General features: G+C 42.4%; 1 protein-coding gene across 5 annotated transcripts; it reads left to right on the forward strand.

The window, feature by feature from the left end:
• Window positions 1–1296: 1296 nt before the first annotated feature.
• Window positions 1297–22487, forward strand: si:ch211-233m11.1 (NACHT, LRR and PYD domains-containing protein 3). 5 transcript variants are annotated; one of them, XM_056395687.1, is made up of 18 exons: window positions 1297–1345; window positions 3031–3135; window positions 5574–5632; window positions 5985–6090; window positions 7285–7395; window positions 8312–8422; window positions 9339–9449; window positions 10361–10471; window positions 11174–11284; window positions 12138–12248; window positions 13929–14007; window positions 14150–14366; window positions 14498–16319; window positions 17824–17997; window positions 18411–18584; window positions 19867–20040; window positions 21100–21146; window positions 21291–22487. In XM_056395687.1, the coding sequence occupies exons 4-18, from the start codon at window positions 6002–6004 to the stop codon at window positions 22013–22015; spliced, it is 4167 nt and encodes a 1388-aa protein (XP_056251662.1). In that variant the 5' UTR covers window positions 1297–1345; window positions 3031–3135; window positions 5574–5632; window positions 5985–6001; the 3' UTR covers window positions 22016–22487. The 5 variants fall into 5 exon arrangements, with proteins under 5 accessions (XP_056251662.1, XP_056251663.1, XP_056251664.1 ...); XM_056395688.1 differs by having other exon boundaries at window positions 5988–6090; XM_056395689.1 differs by lacking the exons at window positions 1297–1345; window positions 3031–3135; window positions 21100–21146; window positions 21291–22487 and adding an exon at window positions 20192–20711 and having other exon boundaries at window positions 4916–5632.
• The last annotated feature ends 227 nt before the right edge of the window (window positions 22488–22714 follow it).

Here is a 22714-nt window from a genome sequence, read left to right on the forward strand (position 1 = left end):
GTGGAACACTTTGATTGGCTTATATTGTCTCAGAAACTAGCTTGACTTCCGGCCGTTGTATCTATAATTTCTGTCATTTTTGTGGGCATTTTCTTTTTTTGGCGGTTTGCATCTTGCGCATCGAGGATAACCCCCCGATCGCCAGAGTGAGCGTGACTCTTCTCCTACTGTTCTGAGATCAGTTATGATATCGCAGCATTATACGCATGCGCAGACGTGTGTGGAAACGTTTTAACCGTTAAGAGGCAGCAGTAGCAGGTAAACGAGCTAATCGCACTGATTCTTCATCTCTGTGTGAGATCTGCTGTAAATTTGAGACTGAATATTGTCACAGGAGTAGAGCGGCTACTTTTTGCGAATAGATCGGTACGTAGGTCGTGTGCGTAGCGGGCGAGAAAGAGAGAGAGAGAGAGCGGTGACGCTGGAGACAGGAGCAGAGACTTAGCTAGCTAGTTAGCAGTTAGCCGTGTAGCTGTGAATGTAACAGTGAATGTGAATGTGCGTTTTAGTTCCCGCCTCTCCTCCTGTGCGTCAACTACATGAGCCAGGTAAGATCAACAACACTGAGGAAGGTGAACACAGGATTCTGCATCATCACAGGATTGTCAGTTAATGGTAAATATTTATAATTATATATATTTATGATATTTATAAGATTAAAAGTATGTTGAAGTCCGTCTGAGTTCAGTATTTACCCTGAGACCTCAGACCTGCTCTCGTTCAGGTCCTGATTGACAGTGGAGACACAGATGGTGGAGAAGTTTTGAATTGATTTATAAAGACTCACTTTATTTCTGATCAGCTTCTTCATTCTGAACCAGCCTCATGGTCTGGACCGGGTCTGTTAGAGTCCCGACCTCTCAGGTGGTCTGGACCGGGTCTGTTAGAGTCCCGACCTCTCAGGTGGTCTGGACCAGGTCTGTTAGAGTCCCGACCTCTCAGGTGGTCTGGACCAGGTCTGTTAGAGTCCCGACCTCTCAGGTGGTCTGGACCAGGTCTAGTCCAAATTGAACTTGTGGAAATAGTGTCCAGTTTTTTAGACTTAAGCTTTTCTCCTTTTATCCTGTCCATGTTTGTTTTCATACTATTATTATAATAAACAGGAAATGGAGAGGATGCAGGATGACAACAAACAACATGGCCGAAATATATTCTCCATCATTACAGCTCTAATATAAACCAGCAGGACGTCAGACTCTCTGTGTGTGTGTCTGCTTGGATGAAAAGTTTGTTTAGAAAATGTCCATCTGTTTTTATGGTTCCTTCACATCCATCATGTTGTTTCAGGAGGAGGAGGAGGAGGAGAAGAAGAAGTTGTCTCCGGTGGATGAGGTGAAGGTCGGAGGTGGGTGGAGCCTGTTGTCTCTCCTGTCAGCTCCTCTTTCAGTCTCTCTGCAGAGGAGACGCTGCTGACTCTTACTCTGCTTCTCCCAGGGGAGCGTTTACCTCCTCATTAGCCCCACACACTCCTGCTGTAATGCAGTGAGGAGGAGGAGGAGGAAGAGGAAGAGTGTCTCTGTCTCTATCTGCATTGATCTTTCACTTCAGATCAGTTACATCATCAGATTCACTGACAGACTGACAACACAGCTGCTGCTGATTGGCCCACTACAACACAACAACAACAACAACAACAACAACAACAACAATAATAATAAAATTAATAATGATGATGATGATGTGGGCGGAGCCTCTGTTTATAACTGTGATGTTTTTTTTTAAAGGATTTTAAACACTTTTACCAAGAAATGGTGAAAGCTCCTCCTCCTCCTCTCCTCATGTCTCTTCCTCCTTCTCTCCTCATCTCTTCCTCCTCCTCCTCTCCTCATCTCTTCCTCCTCCTCTCCTCATCTCTTCCTCCTCCTCCTCTCCTCATGTCTCTTCCTCCTCCTCCTCTCCTCATCTCTTCATCCTCCCTCTCTCTTCCTCTTCCTCCTCTCCTCATGTCTCTTCCTCCTTCTCTCCTCATCTCTTCCTCCTCCTCCTCTCCTCATCTCTTCCTCCTCCTCTCCTCATCTCTTCCTCCTCCTCCTCTCCTCATGTCTCTTCCTCCTCCTCCTCTCCTCATCTCTTCATCCTCCTCCTCTCTTCCTCTTCCTCCTCTCCTCATGTCTCTTCCTCCTTCTCTCCTCATCTCTTCCTCCTCCTCCTCTCCTTATCTCTTCCTCCTCCTCCTCTCCTTGTGTCTCCTCCTCGCTGTCGTCTGTCAGTCTCTTAATACTAAAGTTTGTAATTGTTTAAACTGGTGTTTTTTCTTCAGGTTGAGAACAAACTATTTAAGACAAACAGCTTCATATTTCACTGATGGTCACAGTTTCCTCTGGTTCTTTTTCACATTTGTAAAACAATTCTTTCACAATCTCCTGAATTCGTCTCAGACTTTTCTTCATTCACTGAGTTTGTTCTTGAAGTTTTGTGTCAGGGCGAATCTGAACTTTTGGGAATTTTCCCAAAGTTTGTCTCTGTGAATTACTGAAGCCAGGATTTTTGTTCCCTTTAGATTTTAAAGAGTTTTCCTCCTGCGCCACCCTCACAACAAACTTCCTGGCCAAGATGGCAGAGTAAATAAATCCTCATTATTTACTGGTTCGGTGTCTTCAATAAGACAAACCGGAGTCCAGAAACCAGACCAACATGAAATCTGTTGAACCTCAGAGTCTCTTCTTGTTTCACAGCCTTGTTTTTTCCAACAGCAGCAGGAAACAGTCAGTAAACCAGTCTGTCAGTTTGACCCCCCCCCCCCCAAGCATCCCTCAGCCCTGTTTTCATGCTACCATGGAGACCACATACACCCCCCCTTCAGTTGTTAATAGTGGTGCTTCAATAAAACAGGAAGGACAGAGACATTTATTCATCATGACATCATCTCTCAGTAGATTCAGTTTTGTACTGGATCAGTTTTTATAAAACAGACACTCACAGTTTATTTCTCTTTAACATTAAAAACTCATTAACTCAACAGCTCCTCTGTTTATTTTAGTGTTTAATCACTTGTTTTATTAATTAGTTCATAGTTTTCTTTTTCTTCAGTTGTTCAGGACTCTGAGACGTGATGTGCAGTGTGAGGACGCCCCCTGCTGGAGGAATAACACGAGTCATTCTATACAGGATGTACTAAATACTCATCATCAGCAGGTAGTGTAAAATGCTATGTCTGATCTGATGATGTGTTTTCTGTAATGTTGTGTCTCAATTCATGTACTTCCATTCTCTCACTTGCTATTTTGAGAGCGTCAGTGCGTTCACATTGACAAGTACGGTCACACAGTACACAATAAGTACCTGGATGGTTCATTCAAAATGGTCCAAAAAATTGAGTTTAACACAAAATGGACATTTCTCACCTCTCACCCGTTGCCATCTTCGCAACACAGCAGAAGGGGAGGGATCCTCAATGTATTTTCAGACTTCACATTGACGCACATGGGCATGTCGCTGGCCCCAGTGGTGGTTTAATTTCAGTGTCGCATGATACAGGAGGAACACAGAAAAGTAAAATGTTTATTTTGAAGTTAATTAACCAAAGGAGATGTTAGGTGGGCGACAATCGCGGTCACTTGTTGCGATCGTCATTGAGTTGGGACAACACTACCCTGTTGAAATTCAAGCACTACACCAGTGAGTAGACTACATGTGAGTTTACTGAGCTATGTATCTGATTTAAAACACAGCAAGAGACACAAAAGAAGTTGAGTGAATGGGATGTTGAAGGTGTGAAGGTGAACCAGCAGTCTGTTTCAGCAAGTGAAGAGCGAGATTGACAGGCAGGTCGGTGCAGAATCAATAGTTATGTCGACGTTGTACCAGACCGCTGCTGGAAGGCAAAGCTCTCAATTTACCAGTTTATATACGTTCCAATCCTCATGGTAATGACCGAAAGGATGAGGTGGTAGATACAAGCAATTGAATGAGTTTCCTCTGTAGGGTGTGTGAGCTCACCCGTCCGGAGAGAGCTCAGCGTAAGGCTGGTTTTACAGCTAGTTAATTACCTAGACGACTGTGTGCACGGCCTTTACATGTAAGTCAGAGTTGTTGACTAGTTTTCATACTTGAATGATATTATTCATTTAAATGTATGTTTTTGGATGTCAATTCAACCATTTCTCCAACCAAAAAAATACGTCACTGTGAAGGTCAGTCAGAAACTGGAGAAAACCATTTCAAACAGTCTGAGGTCCACTTACTGCAATCTGAGCCCTGAACTGCTCTCTACTGTCCTGAGCAGGTCTATGAAGAAAAGAATCCATTCCCCATTCTCACACTTTAGTGAGACACTTTATTTATCTTGTAATAAACTTATACCATGTTGCACAGAGGCCTGTTTTGTATCAGTAAAGAAAAAAAAACCTCACGTGTGCTTCAGTTGTAGTTAGAGCCATTCCAGGAAGCAGCTCACCTGTCACAAAGCTTTCTCTCCTCACTTTGGACTGTGGCTACGTCCACACTACTACGTTTTTGTTTTAAATCGCATCCCTTTTGCTACATTTTGGCCTCCCGTCCACACTACCCCGGAGTTTCCCAGCACTGAAAACGGACCGTCTTGGAAATGCTGCTGGCCCTGTTTTAGTTTGAAAACTCCCGGGATGCGTTGTAGTCTGGACTGGCGAAAATGTAGACCATTGGAAACGATGACGTCACACCCACGGTTGCTCCCTGATTGGGTCTTATCAGCCTCGACTACCAGTGAATACTACACGGACAATGCATTACAAGCGTTTCTGACCTTGTTGTTTTTGTAAGCAGCTGTTTAGGTAAATGCTGCATTTTAACACTGCAGCTGTATTTTTTGCAACTAATCAACTGCTGAGAAGACAATCTGCTTCCTGCTTACGCCAACTCGTGCATGCTCAGTGTACGGGATTGCTCTGGTATATTTGCCTTTTCAGGTGTGGTAGTCTGGGCAAAGGTTGTTTCCTGATAATGTGGATGTAGTCTGTGAGTTAAGTTTCACAATGACTTTTCTGCTTTGTTTCTGGCTGGATGATGTGAGTTTACAGCAGCGCTGAGTTTTATTTGGAAAACTCTAGTGTCTGACGATTCATAAATCTACATGCTGTTGAATTGTCGATGGTTGTTTATTTGTATGTTTGTATGTTTTATTGAAGTTTTGTAATACGCCAAAGTTAAACTGTAAAATCACAGAGAATGTTTTGAGAAAATATCTAGGTTCATGGTTGTTTATTGTAGAATATTGTAGAAACTTTTGCCACTTTTTAAAAAATTGTATTTACATTTACACATTTAACAGCAGGTTGTAGTTGATCTTTCACTAATTCAAATGTCTGGTGCTTTTTTTCTATTGCAGTTTTCTTTTGGGTCTTTTTTATGTTAAAGGGCGTTGAGCAGGACAGCAGAGGCTGTTTTGAATACTTGTTTTCTTTGAGTCAGCCTTCACTGTAGAAACCAACTAAAGTGAAGTTGTGCCAAAATACCACACCAGTCATTGTACACACCTACTCAACAAAAAAGTGTGTTAAGTTGTTGTCAGTTGAACTTTGCTGTCACTTGTTTAGTTCTCAGTTGATGTGCTGATCAATGATTGAAAGGACAGTTTCAGCTCTCTTCCTCTACAGATAAGGGTCGAAAGTCTCTGGGAGCTGATGTGGATGTGAATTCAGCAGCATCTGGCAAGGTAACATGATTTATTTAGAATTATTGGACAAACAGCCACAGCATGCTCTGACTTGTTACAGTAGACTTGGAAAAAGAGGAACATTTCAAATGTTGAAGAGCTTTTCAAAGTCAGTCAGATGGAGGTGAAAATGATCTCATCTCTCAAAGAAAGCCAAAGAAAAGGCAACATGAAGTGTAATACTATAGTCTTTAAACAATCCAAAAGGCTAGGAGCTCCTTTTTCTACTATACCATGGAAACTGTCATATGAGTATTTAGTACTGAGGTGAATGACCTGTCCCAGAGCTTGATAGGTATCCTCCAGTCAAAGCTCTGTGTTTGACATGTGAATAATGCTTTTGCTCTCCCAGCAGGTGGGGGCTCTACTATGAATCGGTATGGAAACAGAGAGTGGGGATTCCCTCCCTTTAAAACCACTCTATGGGGAGAACGTGAAAGCCACACCAGAGCTCAGAGGTGAGATGAGGATCTCTCCATGACTCTTCTCCATGTTAGAAAGGATTTTATTATCCAATTAAATTTTTCACATATTGTGTTAAAATAGTGTAAGCAAGATAGATAAAATATATCTAAAATCTCTATTAAGATAAACTTTCATATTTACCTTCATAATGATAAATGTACCAGTAATGTGTTTTCATAATTCAGACCTGTATTAAAACATTTAAAACTATACTTAAATTCAAGGTTTTTTGTTCAGGGACAGTTTTTAAATCAGTACTGCTTAGACCAATCAAAAAAGGTTTAGGTTTTGCATGGGTGTGTTTTGTCAGGTACGGGTAAGACAATGGAAGCTTGTCCAGCTTGTTCAGTTTGAGTAACAGGTCCACGAGTTCAGATGTTGATCAGACAAAAAGCATTTTAAAATAGTATGAGGAAGTATTCACCTGTTTAAAAATTAATTTGGAAAGCAAACATTTTGTATTTCGTTGCCACGATCACAAAGTCAACAGCAGAAATACTACTTTATGTAACTGCCATCTACTGTTCCAAGAATATGTGATTGCTCATACTTGATTGGTTCACATAGGTCTTTGCATGGTGATGGTCTAAGTTAATGCGAAGGTAGATTCAGGTTCAGCTGTTTTACTGGAAAACACCAAGAATTAATGTTTAGGATTAGGTACCAAACAGAATCTTCACACATGTATGGATGTGATAGGATAATGGTGGTAAGGAATAACCTTATTTGGTCATGTAGTAAGTATGACATAGTTATATTGTTAAATGCCAGGCCCTCAGGCCCATAGGCCTGAGGGCTCTGAAGGTCCTTGACCTCACAAGATGTCAGCAAGTACCTTGTCATTCAGTCTGTCGACTGGCAGCAGCATTGCAGAGACTGAATGGGAAAACCTTAAACACACAAGCCCCCACTGGTGATGAAGGCAGCTTTGGATCTGGCCACAGGAACAAGGGGTGTTGTAGTTGCAGATCTGGATCCTACAGCTCCAGAGTCAGAGATACAGATACAGAGACAGAGAGAGAGACAGAGAGGAAGCACAAACTACGGGAGAGAGAAAATACAAAGTTAAAATTTGTGATATCAGTAAATGTAGTTCAGTAACACATCTATAATGTCAAATTCAAAACGACTCGTATTCAGTGAAAGTCTTACTGAATATATGAGCTTTAATAAATGTTTTCTTTCAGGCTTTATCAGAGACAGCACAATCCTGAACCGGCCTCTAGGTCCATGAGAAGTTACCAGTCTATGGAGAATCTTATGTCCTTCAAATATCAACAACACTCTGTTAATCAAAGGTGAGGATTTCAGACTGAAAATGGAAAGTAAGTGATGTTTTTATCAGACTGTGACTGGGTGTTCAGACCATGTCACATCACATTCATGTGACAGAAGCTCTTATCCAAAGTGACTTTCATCCCTATTGAACCTTCTTAGTAACAAGAGCTAGATGGAATCAAAAATAAGCAAAATCAGTCCATCGCAGTATAACTGCTTTGAGTTTGAGACGTGAGTAAGTGCTCTCATGGTGTGAAGCTGAAGCCTCTGAATGGGGTTAATATGGACTCTCTTCCAGCTACCCGTCAGGAGTCTGGCAGTAGCGTTCTGCACCAACTGCAGGCAGGATATTGACGACGGACTGATCTCAGTGTACAGAGCATTGCAGTAGTCTAAGCAGGAGGAAGTTTAAGCATAAATGACTTCCTCAAGGTCTTGAAAAAAGAGAACGGATTTGATTTGGCAATAGTATGGACCTGGAAAAAGCTAGCTCCAAGTCCTACATTTACCATCTCCTTGCAACTCAGCTGTTGTTAACAAATGTAAAACTCCATTAATTCCTGTTCAAAATTGATGCATGAGGGGTACCCAGTGCATTAAAAAGTGATGCCAAAGCATCCTGACCAAGCATCTGTATGTGACGAGTTGTGAGTAAGAACATGTTCTGAGAACTGATGTCCATCCATCACTGATGTTTGTCCTGATGAAATCAAGTCTGACCAGTACCAAATTCTGGTCTTCTGTACTGGACTGTGGGCTGAGTGGTTCTTGAACACATGGTTAGATGTTGCTGGTGTAATTATGAGATTGTTCAAATTTGTGATATCAGTAAATGTAGTTCAGTAACACATCTATAATGTCAACTTCAAAATGTCTCGTATTCAGTGATTCAGTGTCTTACTGAATATATGAGCTTTAATAAATGTTCCCTTTCAGGCTTTATCAGAGACAGCACAATCCTGAACCGGCCTCTAGGTCCATGAGAAGTTACCAGTCTATGGAGAATCTTATGTCCTTCAAATATCAACAACACTCTGTTTATCAAAGGTGAGGATTTAAGACTGAAAACCGAAAGTAAATGATGTTTTTATCAGACTGTGACTGGGTGTTCAGACCATGTCACATCACATTCATGTGACAGAAGCTCTTATCCAAAGTGACTTTCATCCCTATTGAACCTTCTTAGTAACAAGAGCTAGATGGAATCAAAAATAAGCAAAATCAGTCCATCGCAGTATAACTGCTTTGAGTTTGAGACGTGAGTAAGTGCTCTCATGGTGTGAAGCTGAAGCCTCTGAATGGGGTTAATATGGACTCTCTTCCAGCTACCCGTCAGGAGTCTGGCAGTAGCGTTCTGCACCAACTGCAGGCAGGATATTGACGACGGACTGATCTCAGTGTACAGAGCATTGCAGTAGTCTAAGCAGGAGGAAGTTTAAGCATAAATGACTTCCTCAAGGTCTTGAAAAAAGAGAACGGATTTGATTTGGCAATAGTATGGACCTGGAAAAAGCTAGCTCCAAGTCCTACATTTACCATCTCCTTGCAACTCAGCTGTTGTTAACAAATGTAAAACTCCATTAATTCCTGTTCAAAATTGATGCATGAGGGGTACCCAGTGCATTAAAAAGTGATGCCAAAGCATCCTGACCAAGCATCTGTATGTGACGAGTTGTGAGTAAGAACATGTTCTGAGAACTGATGTCCATCCATCACTGATGTTTGTCCTGATGAAATCAAGTCTGACCAGTACCAAATTCTGGTCTTCTGTACTGGACTGTGGGCTGAGTGGTTCTTGAACACATGGTTAGATGTTGCTGGTGTAATTATGAGATTGTTCAAATTTGTGATATCAGTAAATGTAGTTCAGTAACACATCTATAATGTCAACTTCAAAATGTCTCGTATTCAGTGATTCAGTGTCTTACTGAATATATGAGCTTTAATAAATGTTCCCTTTCAGGCTTTATCAGAGACAGCACAATCCTGAACCGGCCTCTAGGTCCATGAGAAGTTACCAGTCTATGGAGAATCTTATGTCCTTCAAATATCAACAACACTCTGTTTATCAAAGGTGAGGATTTAAGACTGAAAACCGAAAGTAAATGATGTTTTTATCAGACTGTGACTGGGTGTTCAGATCACATTACATTAATGTGACAGAAGCTCTTATCCAAAGTGACTTTCATCCACATTGAACCTTCTTAGTAACAAGAGCTAGATGGAATCAAAAATAAGCAAAATCAGTCCATCGCAGTATAACTGCTTTGAGTTTGAGACGTGAGTAAGTGCTCTCATGGTGTGAAGCTGAAGCCTCTGAATGGGGTTAATATGGACTCTCTTCCAGCTACCCGTCAGGAGTCTGGCAGTAGCGTTCTGCACCAACTGCAGGCAGGATATTGACGACGGACTGATCTCAGTGTACAGAGCATTGCAGTAGTCTAAGCAGGAGGAAGTTTAAGCATAAATGACTTCCTCAAGGTCTTGAAAAAAGAGAACGGATTTGATTTGGCAATAGTATGGACCTGGAAAAAGCTAGCTCCAAGTCCTACATTTACCATCTCCTTGCAACTCAGCTGTTGTTAACAAATGTAAAACTCCATTAATTCCTGTTCAAAATTGATGCATGAGGGGTACCCAGTGCATTAAAAAGTGATGCCAAAGCATCCTGACCAAGCATCTGTATGTGACGAGTTGTGAGTAAGAACATGTTCTGACAACTGATGTCCATCCATCACTGATGTTTGTCCTGATGAAATCAAGTCTGACCAGTACCAAATTCTGGTCTTCTGTACTGGACTGTGGGCTGAGTGGTTCTTGAACACATGGTTAGATGTTGCTGGTGTAATTATGAGATTGTTCAAATTTGTGATATCAGTAAATGTAGTTCAGTAACACATCTATAATGTCAACTTCAAAATGTCTCGTATTCAGTGATTCAGTGTCTTACTGAATATATGAGCTTTAATAAATGTTTCCTTTCAGGCCTTATCAGAGACAGCACAATCCTGAACCGCACTGTTTGTCCATGAGGAGTGACCGGTCTGTTGGTCGTCTTCTGTCCTTCAAAGACCAACAACCCTCTGTTAATCAAAGGTGAGGATTTCAGACTGAAAATGGAAAGTAAATGATGTTTTTATCAGACTGTGACTGGGTGTTCTGACTCGTCACATTACATTCATGTGACAGAAGCTCTGAGAATAGGGTTAATATGGTCTCTCTTCCAAGTACCTGTCAGGAAATTGCAGGCAGGATAGGGATGACTGACTAATCCCAGTGTACAGGGAATTGCAGTTGTCTAAGTAGGAGGAAGTGAAAGCTTGGATAACTTTCTCAAGGTCTTTGAATGGGAGAAAATACTGGATTTGACAATAGTATGGATCTGGAAAATGCTGGCTTTAAATCCTACATTTACCACCTTCTGGTAAATCAGCTGTTTTTATCAAATGTAACGCTACCTTCATTCAAAACCTATGTTCCTTCTCGTTGAAAATTGATGCTTAAGGGGTATCCAGTGTGTTTTAAATGTGATGCCAAAGCATCCCGACCAAGCATCTGTATGTGACAAGTTGTAAGTAAGAATGTGTTCTGAGAACTGATGTCCATCTATCACTGATGTTTGTCCTGATGAAATCAAGTCTGACTAGTACCAAATTCTGGTCTTCTGCACTGGACTGTGGGCTGAGTTGTTCTTGAACACATGGTTAGATGTTGCTGGTTTAATTATGAGATTCAAACAATGTGTTCAATTATTTGTGACATCGTATATGAGCTTTGATAAATGTTGTTTCCTTTCAGGCCTTATCAGAAACAGCACAATCCTGAACCGGACTGTGTGTCCATGAGGAGTGACCGGTCTATTGGTGGTCTTCTGTCCTTCAAAGACCAACAACCCTCTGTTAATCAAAGGTGAGGATTTAAGATTGAAAACCGAAAGTAAATGATGTTTTTATCAGACTGTGACTGGGTGTTCTGACCCGTCACATTACATTCATGTGACAGAAGCTCTTATCCAAAGTGACTTTCATCCCTATTGAACCTTCTTAGTAACAAGAGCTAGATGGAATCAAAAATAAGCAAAATCAGTCCATCGCAGTATAACTGCTTTGAGTTTGAGACGTGAGTAAATGCTCTCATGGTGTGAAGCTGAAACTTCTGAATGGGGTTAATATGGACTCTCTTCCAGCTACCCGTCAGGAGTCTGGCAGTAGCGTTCTGCACCAACTGCAGGCAGGATATTGACGACGGACTGATCTCAGTGGACAGAGCATTGCAGTAGTCTAAGCAGGAGGAAGTTTAAGCATAAATGACTTCCTCAAGGTCTTGAAATGAGAGGACAGAATTGATTTGGCAATAGTATGGACCTGGAAAAAGCTAGCTCCAAGTCCTACATTTACCATCTCCTTGCAACTCAGCTGTTGTTAAAAAATGTAAAACTCCATTAATTCCTGTTCAAAATTGATGCATGAGGGGTACCCAGTGCATTAAAAAGTGATGCCAAAGCATCCTGACCAAGCATCTGTATGTGACGAGTTGTGAGTAAGAACATGTTCTGAGAACTGATGTCCATCCATCACTGATGTTTGTCCTGATGAAATCAAGTCTGACTAGTACCAAATTCTGGTCTTCTGTACTGGACTGTGGGCTGAGATGTTCTTGAACACATGGTTAGATGTTGCTGGTTTAATTATGAGATTCAAACAATGTGTTAAATTATTTGTGACGTTGTATATGAACTTTAATAAATGTTGTTTCCTTTCAGGTCTTATCAGAAACAGCACAATCCTGAACCAGACTGTGTGTCCATGAGGAGTGACCGGTCTATTGGTCGTCTTCTGTCCTTCAAAGACCAACAACCCTCTGTTAATCAAAGGTGAGGATTTAAGAATGAAAATGGAAAGTAAATGATGTTTTTGTCAGACTGTGACTGGGTGTTCTGACCCGTCACATTACATTCATGTGACAGAAGCTCTTATCCAAAGTGACTTTCATCCACATTGAACCTTCTTAGTAACAAGAGCTAGATGGAATCAAAAATAATCAAAATCAGTCCATCACAGTATAACTGCTTTGAGTTTGAGACATGAGTAAGTGCTCTCCTGGTGTGAAGCTGAGACTTGAAAAGGTGGTTCAGATTGAGGTGCAACGCGCGCAGTGCCTCTGGTGTCCTGACGTCCATGTGAAGTTCATTTGACCACTTCAGAACCAGAGCAGAGATGAGTCATGACTTAGATTAGTCACCACATTGCCCTCAGAGGGACTAACTGCATAGGTCTGAGGACTAATTGCAGAGGTCAGGGGAGTAACTATAGAGGTCTGGGGACTAATTGCATCAACACCTCTACACTAGGTCTGATCAACCTATCTTTATAAACAGGCTTTTAAGGTTGCGGTAATAAAGCGTATACTTAAAAAGCCTATCCTTGATCCAGATGTTTTAGCCAGTTATAGACCCATAGTCAATCTCCCCTCTATTTCTAGAATCCTTGAAAAACTGTTTTTTAACCAGTTATGTGATTATTTGGATAGGAATTGGACAGGATTTAGAGTCCATCATAGCACAGAAACAGCTTTGGTTAAGGTTACTAATGATCTCCTCATGACCTCAGACAATGGACCCATCTCTATACTTGCCCTACTAGATCTTAGAGCTGCATTTGATATCATCGATCACAGGATCTTATTGCAGACACTAGAATGTGCTATTGGTATTAAAGGAACTGTTCTAGGTCGGTTTGATTCATACTTATCTGATAGATTCCAGTTTGTTCAATAATGACTCTTCTATGCACACAAGTGCTGGTCATGGAGTCCCACAAGGTTCTGTGGTAGTACCGATACTTTTCATCAAATATTTGCTACCTTTAAGGAATACCATCAGGAAGCACCAGATATATTTCCATTGTTACGCAGACGACACCCAGCTGTATTTATGTATTAATTATGCCAGACAAACTTCAGGCATGTCTTAAAGACCTAAAGACTTGGATGACCAGTCATTTTTTACTTCTTAAAACAAAGTACAAAAACTGCAGTTATTGTACTCGGTCATAAACACCTCAGAGACACATTATCTGATAATATATTTACTCTCTCAAAAACTTTCCTTCTATATCCTTGAGTCCTAGTGAATGTGTGGGGCAGAGACCATAGCAGCTTTTAAAGCAGTGGGAAAATGTCCTGAGACCTGAAATGCAATACAGACAACCAGAAACTGAGCAGCTCCACTGGAGCAGCTAGGGGGTCTAGGTGCCTTGCTTCAGGGCACTTCAGCAGTGTTAAGCGAGGGAGGGAGAGCTATATGTTGGGTTGGGGAGAGCAGTTGGGACTGAACCAAACTGACTGAAGCCAAACACTGAGCTGAAAGCTACAAGCAGCTGCAGACTGAGCTGTTGCTTCTCAGTGGGATCAGCAGGACTAGTAAACCTTTACCACTACAGGGACTCGTCTGATAGGCTGTCACATCCAAACATGACTTCATGGACCTTTAGCTTGTGTCTGTCTCTGTGTGGACAGACATAATGTGAGCTCATTCTTCATGATTCCTCCACAGAGTGGACCAGGAGAGCTCAGAGGTTCCCAGTGCTCAGTCTGCCCAGCGGCATAAAACACAGCAGGACTCCATATTTATGGTCTGTACATGTACAACAACTACTGTTCCATCTGTTGTGTTCACAATAATCTCCATGCTGCACTTTCAGACCAGTGGACTGTCAGTCTGTCCAACATGGATCTGATGTTTGATGCTGTCATTCATATAGTTTTCCGTTCCAGCTGCTGGAGGAGAACGTGGTAACTTTTGTGAAGGACGAGCTGAAGAAGATTCAAAAGTTTCTGAATTTAGATTACCCAGAATACTTAGAGGATGAGAAGGTGTTGGACGGTGAAGATGAAGAGCAGAGGAGGAGCAGCAGAGAATCATTTCTGAAGATCACATTGAACTTCCTGAGGAGAATGAAGCAGGAGAAGATGGCTGACTGTCTGCAGAGCAGTAAGAGGATTTCCTTGACATAATGGGGTATGGGGGGTGAAGGAAGTGTATATACATTCTTTAAGGATGTGATATGTTGAAATGTTTGCTGATATTTATTTAGTGATCTTATTTCTTGTGTGTTCATTCAGGACATATTGCTGCTGTTTGTCAACGAAAACTCAAATCTAACCTGAAGAAGAAGTTCCAGTGTGTATTTGAGGGGATCGCTAAAGCAGGAAACCCAACCCTTCTGAACCAGATCTACACAGAGCTCTACATCACAGAGGGAGGGACTGGAGAGGTCAATGATGAACATGAGGTCAGACAGATTGAAACAGCATCCAGGAAACCATTCAGACCAGAAACAACCATCAGACAAGAAGACATCTTTAAAGCCTCACCTGGAAGAGACGGACCAATCAGAAGAGTGATGACAAAGGGAGTGGCTGGCATTGGGAAAACAGTCTTAACACAGAAGTTCACTCTGGACTGGGCTGAAGACAAAGCCAACCAGGACATACAGTTCACATTTCCATTCACCTTCAGAGAGCTGAATGTGCTGAAAGAGAGAAAGTTCAGCTTGGTGGAACTTGTTCATCACTTCTTTACTGAAACCAAAGAAGCAGGAATCTGCAGGTTTGATCAGTTCCAGGTCGTGTTCATCTTTGACGGTCTGGACGAGTGTCGACTTCCTCTGGACTTCCACAACACTGAGAGCCTGACTGATGTTACAGAGTCCACCTCAGTGGACGTGCTGCTGACAAACCTCATCAGGGGGAAACTGCTTCCCTCTGCTCGCCTCTGGATAACCACACGACCTGCAGCAGCCAATCAGATCCCTCCTGAGTGTGTTGACGTGGTGACAGAGGTCAGAGGGTTCACTGACCCACAGAAGGAGGAATACTTCAGGAAGAGGTTCAGAGATGAGGAGCAGGCCAGCAGGATCATCTCCCACATCAAGACAACACGAAGCCTCCACATCATGTGCCACATCCCAGTCTTCTGCTGGATCACTGCTACAGTTCTGGAGGAGGTGTTGAAAACCAGAAGGAGAGGAGAGCTGCCCAAGACCCTGACTGAGATGTACATCCACTTCCTGGTGGTTCAGCTAAAACTGAAGAAGGTCAAGTATGATGGAGGAGCTGAGACCGATCCACACTGGAGTCCAGAGAGCAGGAAGATGATTGAGTCTCTGGGAAAACTGGCTTTTGAGCAGCTGCAGAAAGGAAACCTGATCTTCTATGAATCAGACCTGACAGAGTGTGGCATCGATATCAGAGCAGCCTCAGTGTACTCAGGAGTGTTCACACAGATCTTTAAAGAGGAGAGAGGCCTGTACCAGGACAAGGTGTTCTGCTTCGTCCATCTGAGTGTTCAGGAGTTTCTGGCTGCTCTTCATGTCCATCTGACCTTCATCAAGTCTGGAGTCAATCTGATGTCAGGAGAAGAATCAACCTCCCAGAAGTCTGAAAGAAGAGAGGAAGAGGAAGATGAAGTAGATAAATCTGCAGAGACACATTTCTACCAGAGAGCTGTGGACAAGGCCTTACAGAGTCCAAATGGACACCTGGACTTGTTCCTCCGCTTCCTACTGGGCCTTTCACTGCAGACCAATCAGAAATGCCTACAAGGTCCGCTGACACTGACAGGAAGTAGCTCACAGACCAATCAGGAAACAGTCAGGTATGTTCAGATGAAAATTGAGACAAATCTGTCTGCAGAGAAGAGCATCAACCTGTTCCACTGTCTGAATGAACTGGATGATCGTTCTCTAGTGGAGGAGATCCAACAGTCCCTGAGATCAGGACGTCTCTCCACAGATAAACTGTCTCCTGCTGAATGGTCAGCTCTGGTCTTCATCTTACTGTCCTCAGAAGAAGATCTGGACGTGTTTGACCTGAAGAAATACTCTGCTTCAGAGGAGGCTCTTCTGATGCTGCTGCCAGTGGTCAAAGCCTCCAGGAAAGCTCTGTAAGTACTCTCATAATTAGATCTATATTATTTTAATATTATATACACTTTCCTTTTAAGAGAGAAAAACAATTGCACTGCTCCAAAAGATTAAGGGAACACTTAATCATCAGAGTATAACACCAAGTCAGTTGGTTTGTCTTGGGTATCAAACTTCAGGGATCTCAATGTATCCATTTAGGAAGTACACGTAATGGGAATCATCTTCACTTGGTGCAAATGAAATCGACAACAGGTGCAATGAAGGCAAAAGCAAGACAACCCCCAAAAAGGGAATTGTTTTACATGTGGTGGCCACAGACAGTTGCTCTCTCCTGATCCTTCCTGACTGATTCCTTTCTAGTTTTGTGTTTTGCTAGTGTCCTTGTCACTACTGGTAGCATGAGGCGGTACCTGCAGCCCAATCAGGTTGAACAGGTAGTCCAGCTCCTCCAGGATGGCCAGCCATACGTACAGTCACAAGAAGGTTTGATGTGTCTCCCAGCACAGTCTCAAGAGCATGGAGGAGATACCAGGAGACTGGCCGTTACACGAGGAGAGCTGGACAGGGCTGTAGAAGGGCATCAACCCAGCAGCAGGACCGGTACCTGCTCCTTTGTGCGAGGAGGAACAGGAGGAGCCCTGCCATAGCCCTACAACATGACCTCCAGCAGGCTGCTGGTGTGGTCTGCCTTGTATTAATTTACAACAAAAATGGCTCTCGGACAGGAGCAAGCTCCCATTGTTCACTTAAAAGAGCCGGTTCGTTCGCGACCGACACATCACATGCCTTCACTGCTCTGCTGAGACTTGGAAACGCTCGTTGACTGGTGGCGTAGAGCGTCAAACACGTGGCACTCCTGATATTTAAGGCTGTGCTGCGTCGACAGATGTTTCAGCATGTTGCTGGTGTTTTCACCCTTGCTTGAAATCTTAGTGCCACAGACATTATATGTTGCGCTGTTAGCGTGTTGTGAAAGCGTGACATCATTGTTTTGCAAGGCACACGGAACTAAGTGGAAGGCATTGATAACGGAATCGTCAAGCATAAAGGCAAATGATGTTAGAACCAGATCTCAACTGGAACTGGTTCTCGATTCCAAACCCTACCATTGACTGGCCCTCACATCTCTCTGACCTAAATTCAATTGAGCACCTATGGGATCCTATGTATCGGTGCATCCGACGCCTCCAAGTATTGCCACAGACTGTCCAGGAGCTCACTGATGCCCTGATCCAAGTCTGGGAGGAATTTTTTTTAGCAGTGTAGTTCGTATTTAATTTTTGTGAATGATTTTTACTTTCTAATAATAAATGTTAATAATGATAATGATAATGATAATGATAATGATAGTTATAATAATAACTTCTCTTTTTTTTGAGTTTTCTGAATGCAGATTTGGGTCTGTTATTTCTCCGACAGGCGACTTTGTTTCTGTTGGTTGTCCTTCAGTCCAGACTCAACTTGGGAAGGTATTTTTTCGTCTAATGATATTTGCCTTCTTCTTGTTTATTGTCTATTCAGACTGAGGGGCTGCAGCCTTTCATGGAGAAGCTGTGGAGCTCTCTCCTCAGTCCTCAGCTCCCAGTCCTCTAGTCTGAGAAACCTGGACCTGAGTAACAACAAACTGCAGGATTCAGGAGTGAAGCTGCTGTCAACTGGACTGCAGAGTCCAGACTGTACACTAAAAACTCTCAGGTCAGATCATGTTACAGGTTATCTTTCATTTTTTAATATATTTCTTTAAGCTCCATGCAATTTAAAAAGCCTCTCATCAACATTTCTGACCCTCACAGGTTTTGAAATTGTTATTTACATACAGAAGCCCATTGTGCTTTGATGTCATGTGATTTGTAATTTCACCATGTTGAGTTACAATTAAATTAAATTAATAATTTTAACAATTAAATTTAAAAGGATTTTAGTCAAGAGATTTTATATCACTAAATTCAATGACTCTTCAGTGGTTAACATTTAAATGTAGATTTCATGTTCCCGTTTCATTGAATTTATCTATATTGTTCTTATTTTTGAACAGTTATTCAAATGCAGGTTTGTTAGTTCTCACTGAGCTGTCTGAGATTTCTTCTTTGTGTCTAATGTCTCATCAGACTGAGTGACTGTAACCTCTCAGATACAAGTCTTGAAGCTATTTCGTCAGTCCTCAGCTGCCAGTTGTCTAGTCTGAGAAACCTGGACCTGAGTAACAACAACCTGCAGGATTCAGGAGTGAAGCTGCTGTCAACTGGACTGCAGAGTCCAAACTGTACACTGGAAATTCTCAGGTTAGGCCATGTGGAAGTTTGTCTTGCTTTAAGATACTTGCAGTTTGCCTATTTTCCACCAGGATTTGAATTTCACAGATTGGAAATCATTTTCTGATCCGGCTTTGCCATCACACATATATGAACTGTAGTTGATAGGCTTACAGAAAAACCCATAATCCTTCGATGAGTGCCACAGGAACAAGTCCTAAAACCCGGACATTAGTTCACATTTAGGCACCTTCAGTTCCCTGATCCCAAAGTCTTTGAATGTGTTTTTATTTTATTCTATGGCATAAAATATGTCAGTAAATTCCCCCAGTCCTGATTTCTTTAAGCTTTTATGTCTCTTAAAAAAGGCCAGTTGCTAACAAGTGTCTAATTGAGATTACAGAGGTTGTCGGGGAGATTAAATGTCATCACGTTGAACATGAAAACCGATCTACTCACTAGTCCACCTTTACAGCCTCGTTGTGTTAAAACAGACTGTTACTAACTTTCTAAGAGGAAACGCTTTCGTAGAAGAGGTCAGAGCTAAATCAAACTGCAAAATGAAGTTTAGTGGTGGTGACGTTGAAATCATGAACATGGTATAGTTGGTTTATAACATTAGCTTTTTACTTCTGCTGATTGTATTTAGGCTTCAAAACTCATAAAGGTTGTGTTCATTAGTGACGAGTATCCTGCTGAACTCAACCTGCCAGTATCAAAACTGTTGTTTGTTTCTTTATATTCTGTAATAAGCAAGCTGAGATCTTTGTTCCTCTTGGTCAACATCCATCTTACAAGATTCTAACATTTTTGAGATAATTATACTTCTGTTGTTTTTTATCATCCCTTCAGACTGAGTGGCTGTAACCTCTCAAAGAGACATCTTGAAGCTCTGACCTCAGTTCTCAAATCCAAGTCCTCTAGTCTGAAAGAACTGGACTTGAGTAACAACGACCTGCAGGATTTAGGAGTGACATTGCTGTCTTATGGACTGCAGAGTCCACACAATAAACTGGAAAGTCTCAGATCTGTTGACATAAGATTGTCTTTAGTGGTCTTTAGTTTCAGTCTCTTTACATGAAAATATTTTATGTTCTCGCACTCTACTGGTGGAACCTCAAATATTATAATTAATTATATTATATCTAATCATAAATAATATATTGATTATAATTAATATCTGATTGACGATGAATGTTTGTGGAATTTTGGAGTTGATGAGAAAAAATGGTAATGTTGATGTAATACAGTGACGTTCTAGTCCTGCAGTACCCGCAGGTTATGTGACATGAGTTGTTTTGTGTGTGCTCAGTCTATCAGGCTGTATGATCAAAGAGAGAGGCTTTACTTCTCTGGCCTCAGCACTGACCTTTAACCCCTCCCATCTGAGAGAGCTGGACCTGAGCTACAATCATCCAGGAGTCTCAGGAGTGAAGCTTCTTGCTGCTGGACTGGAGGATCCACACTGGAGACTGGAGACTCTCAGGTATGGAAACCCATATATATTTATAAATATGTACACTATGGTGTAAAAGTTCTCCGGTTACCTAATGAGGTAACTGTAGCCTTCAGCCAGGAACACATGTCGTCAGGTGGTATCCAACCTTCAACCCTTATCCAAAACACTCTCCAATTAGTGGTCCGACAGTGATGGACAAATTACTGCCCAACTGCCCCTGGCTTTCCCCCTCTGGCCTACTCCAAACCCAGCAAGAGGCTCGTTCAGCCTCTTCCCCATCCTCCAAGCTGCTTTCTTGCTCCTTTCGTCCAGGCCCAGTGGTGATAACAACTGCCACATTGATCTTGCTGGGAAACCTCTGCAGTCGATCTCAATGAGGAACAACCATGCATGCCATCCTTTTTTCCCTGGACTCCTGGACTAAGGCTTCAAGGCGTTTCTCTCGTGGGCTTCTTAACAACTCTCCTCCCATGGCACTGATTCAAGTTGACCACAGTACAATGTCTGGGCGAAGGGTTGTGTGCACCACCTCAGGAAACTGCAGCCTTCTTCTCACATCTACCCTCATCTGCACAGAGCTGGCGGTTTGCAGCATGTTGCGTTTGTTTGCGCCCTGATTAAGGTGATTGCCTTCTCCACATCCATGTCTGCTGGCCTCTTCTTGACTTTCTCTCTCTCTCTATGGTGTCAGCAAGAGAGGGAGCACCTTGTCATGGGTGTTTTACACCCGGACATAATATGTGCCCCTGTCCACTTTTGGCCACAGAGCTTGCAGTGCGGGTCTTCCCTCAGCCGCCATGCGTGCTGACATGCTGGTGAAGGATGGGTGTCATACACAGTTCACAAGAGGAAGGAAATAAAGAAAGGCTCCAGTCTTCACAGCTCTGACCTGGAGATTTTGCACTTGGAGAGATCCCATTTTGTCCATGTGCCCTGGGACCCTTGCTCTCCATCATGGACAATCCATCCCATCCCCTCCACGACACACGGCAGAGACAGTTGGACCTGTTTTTTCTAATAATGTGTAGTGTCCATGTCTACATGTCAAAAAAAAACTTGCTGGTCTGACCCCTCTCCTCCTTTCAGGGTGGAGCATTGTGGAGTCCAATGCATGAGACCAGGTCTGAAGAAGTGTAAGTGTGATTTTATTAAATTCATGAAAACAAAGCAGCACATTCAACCATATTCAAACTGTCACATCACTGATGTCATGAGTCATCATCAAACTGTCAATAACTGATCATATGATCAATAACTGCAGCTGTTCTCTCCATCAGATTCCTGTGAAGTCACACTCGACACAAACACAGTACATACAAACATCAAACTGTCTGACAACAACAGGACAGTGACACGTGTTGAGGAGGATCAGTCATATCCTGATCATCCAGACAGATTTGACTTCTGGCCTCAGCTGCTGTGTAGAACTGGTCTGACTGGTCGCTGCTACTGGGAGGTCGAGTGTAGAGGTGATGTTGAAATTTCAGTGAGTTACAGAGGAATCAGAAGGAGAGGAAACAGTGAAGACTGTGTGTTTGGAAAGAACGATCAGTCCTGGAGTCTGTTCTGCTCTCATGATGGTTACTCTGTCTGTCACAATAACAGAGAAACATCCATCTGCTCCTCCCCCCAATCCTCCTTGCGATTACGCTCCTCCAATCTACGTTCATCCACCCGATTCCTCACCCTCCCTGACCAATTGCTTTTCTCCTCCTGCAAATCCAATTCTTCCACAAAGCCCCCTTCCCAAGTCAGTTCCCCCTACTCCTCCTCCTCCATCAATTCCCCCTCCACATTACTCTCCTCCTCCTCCTCCTCCTCTTCCTCTGTCTCTAACAGAGTAGCAGTGTATGTGGACTGTCCTGCTGGCTCTCTCTCCTTCTACAGAGTCTCCTCTGACTCACTGATCCACCTCCACACCTTCAACACCACATTCACTGAACCTCTGTATCCCGGGTTTGGGTTCTGGCCTGACTCCTCAGTGACTCTGTGTTCTCTGTAGTAGACAGAACCTCCACCTGTAAGAGAAACCCGCTGCTGACCAGATATTTCACTTTGTTCAGATCGTTATTTAGCACCAACCAGGGTTGCTTTCTTCAGAATGAATCCAGACCAACATCCTGTTTTCAGGTGAAAATCATGTTTATTTTCAAGTTAATTTGTTTTTTTAAACTTAAATTGTTGATCCTCAATGACGTTATCTTGAATAACTGCGCTCTTGTTTTCTGCTTGGCTGAGTGGTGGTCATGTGATTTCATCTGTGTTGTGTTAGGAACCCTCCCAGAATGCACTGGGGCAAAAAGAATGTATGTATAAAAGTATCATTTTATACGTGTTCCTGAATTCCAACATTGAATTTTTTGCATTCCAATGTGACCTATGTTTCCAAACTTTCACTTTTAAATATCAGATATTACCAGTGGATGTGATGTGTGTCTTTAAATTTAAAATAAAATAACGCATACTAAATTAAACAGTCAGGCCTCAGCTTTAATTTGAGTTGCTTTACATCAGTATAGAAAGAAGTGTGTGGTTTCAACACATAGCGCCCAATTTCAAGGGGTTTTAAGTGATTTTACACTTGACTGCCAAATGTTTCTTGGGCAGCTGTGTGTTGTTTCAACATTAATTTGTGTAGGAAAAAACCTTAGACGTGGCTCACAGTTGACGGAGAGTTGAGCTGCCAAGCAAAAATATCAAT

The sequence above is a fragment of the Seriola aureovittata genome, chromosome 14, assembly GCF_021018895.1.
Source record: "Seriola aureovittata isolate HTS-2021-v1 ecotype China chromosome 14, ASM2101889v1, whole genome shotgun sequence".
Taxonomy (NCBI): domain Eukaryota; kingdom Metazoa; phylum Chordata; class Actinopteri; order Carangiformes; family Carangidae; genus Seriola; species Seriola aureovittata.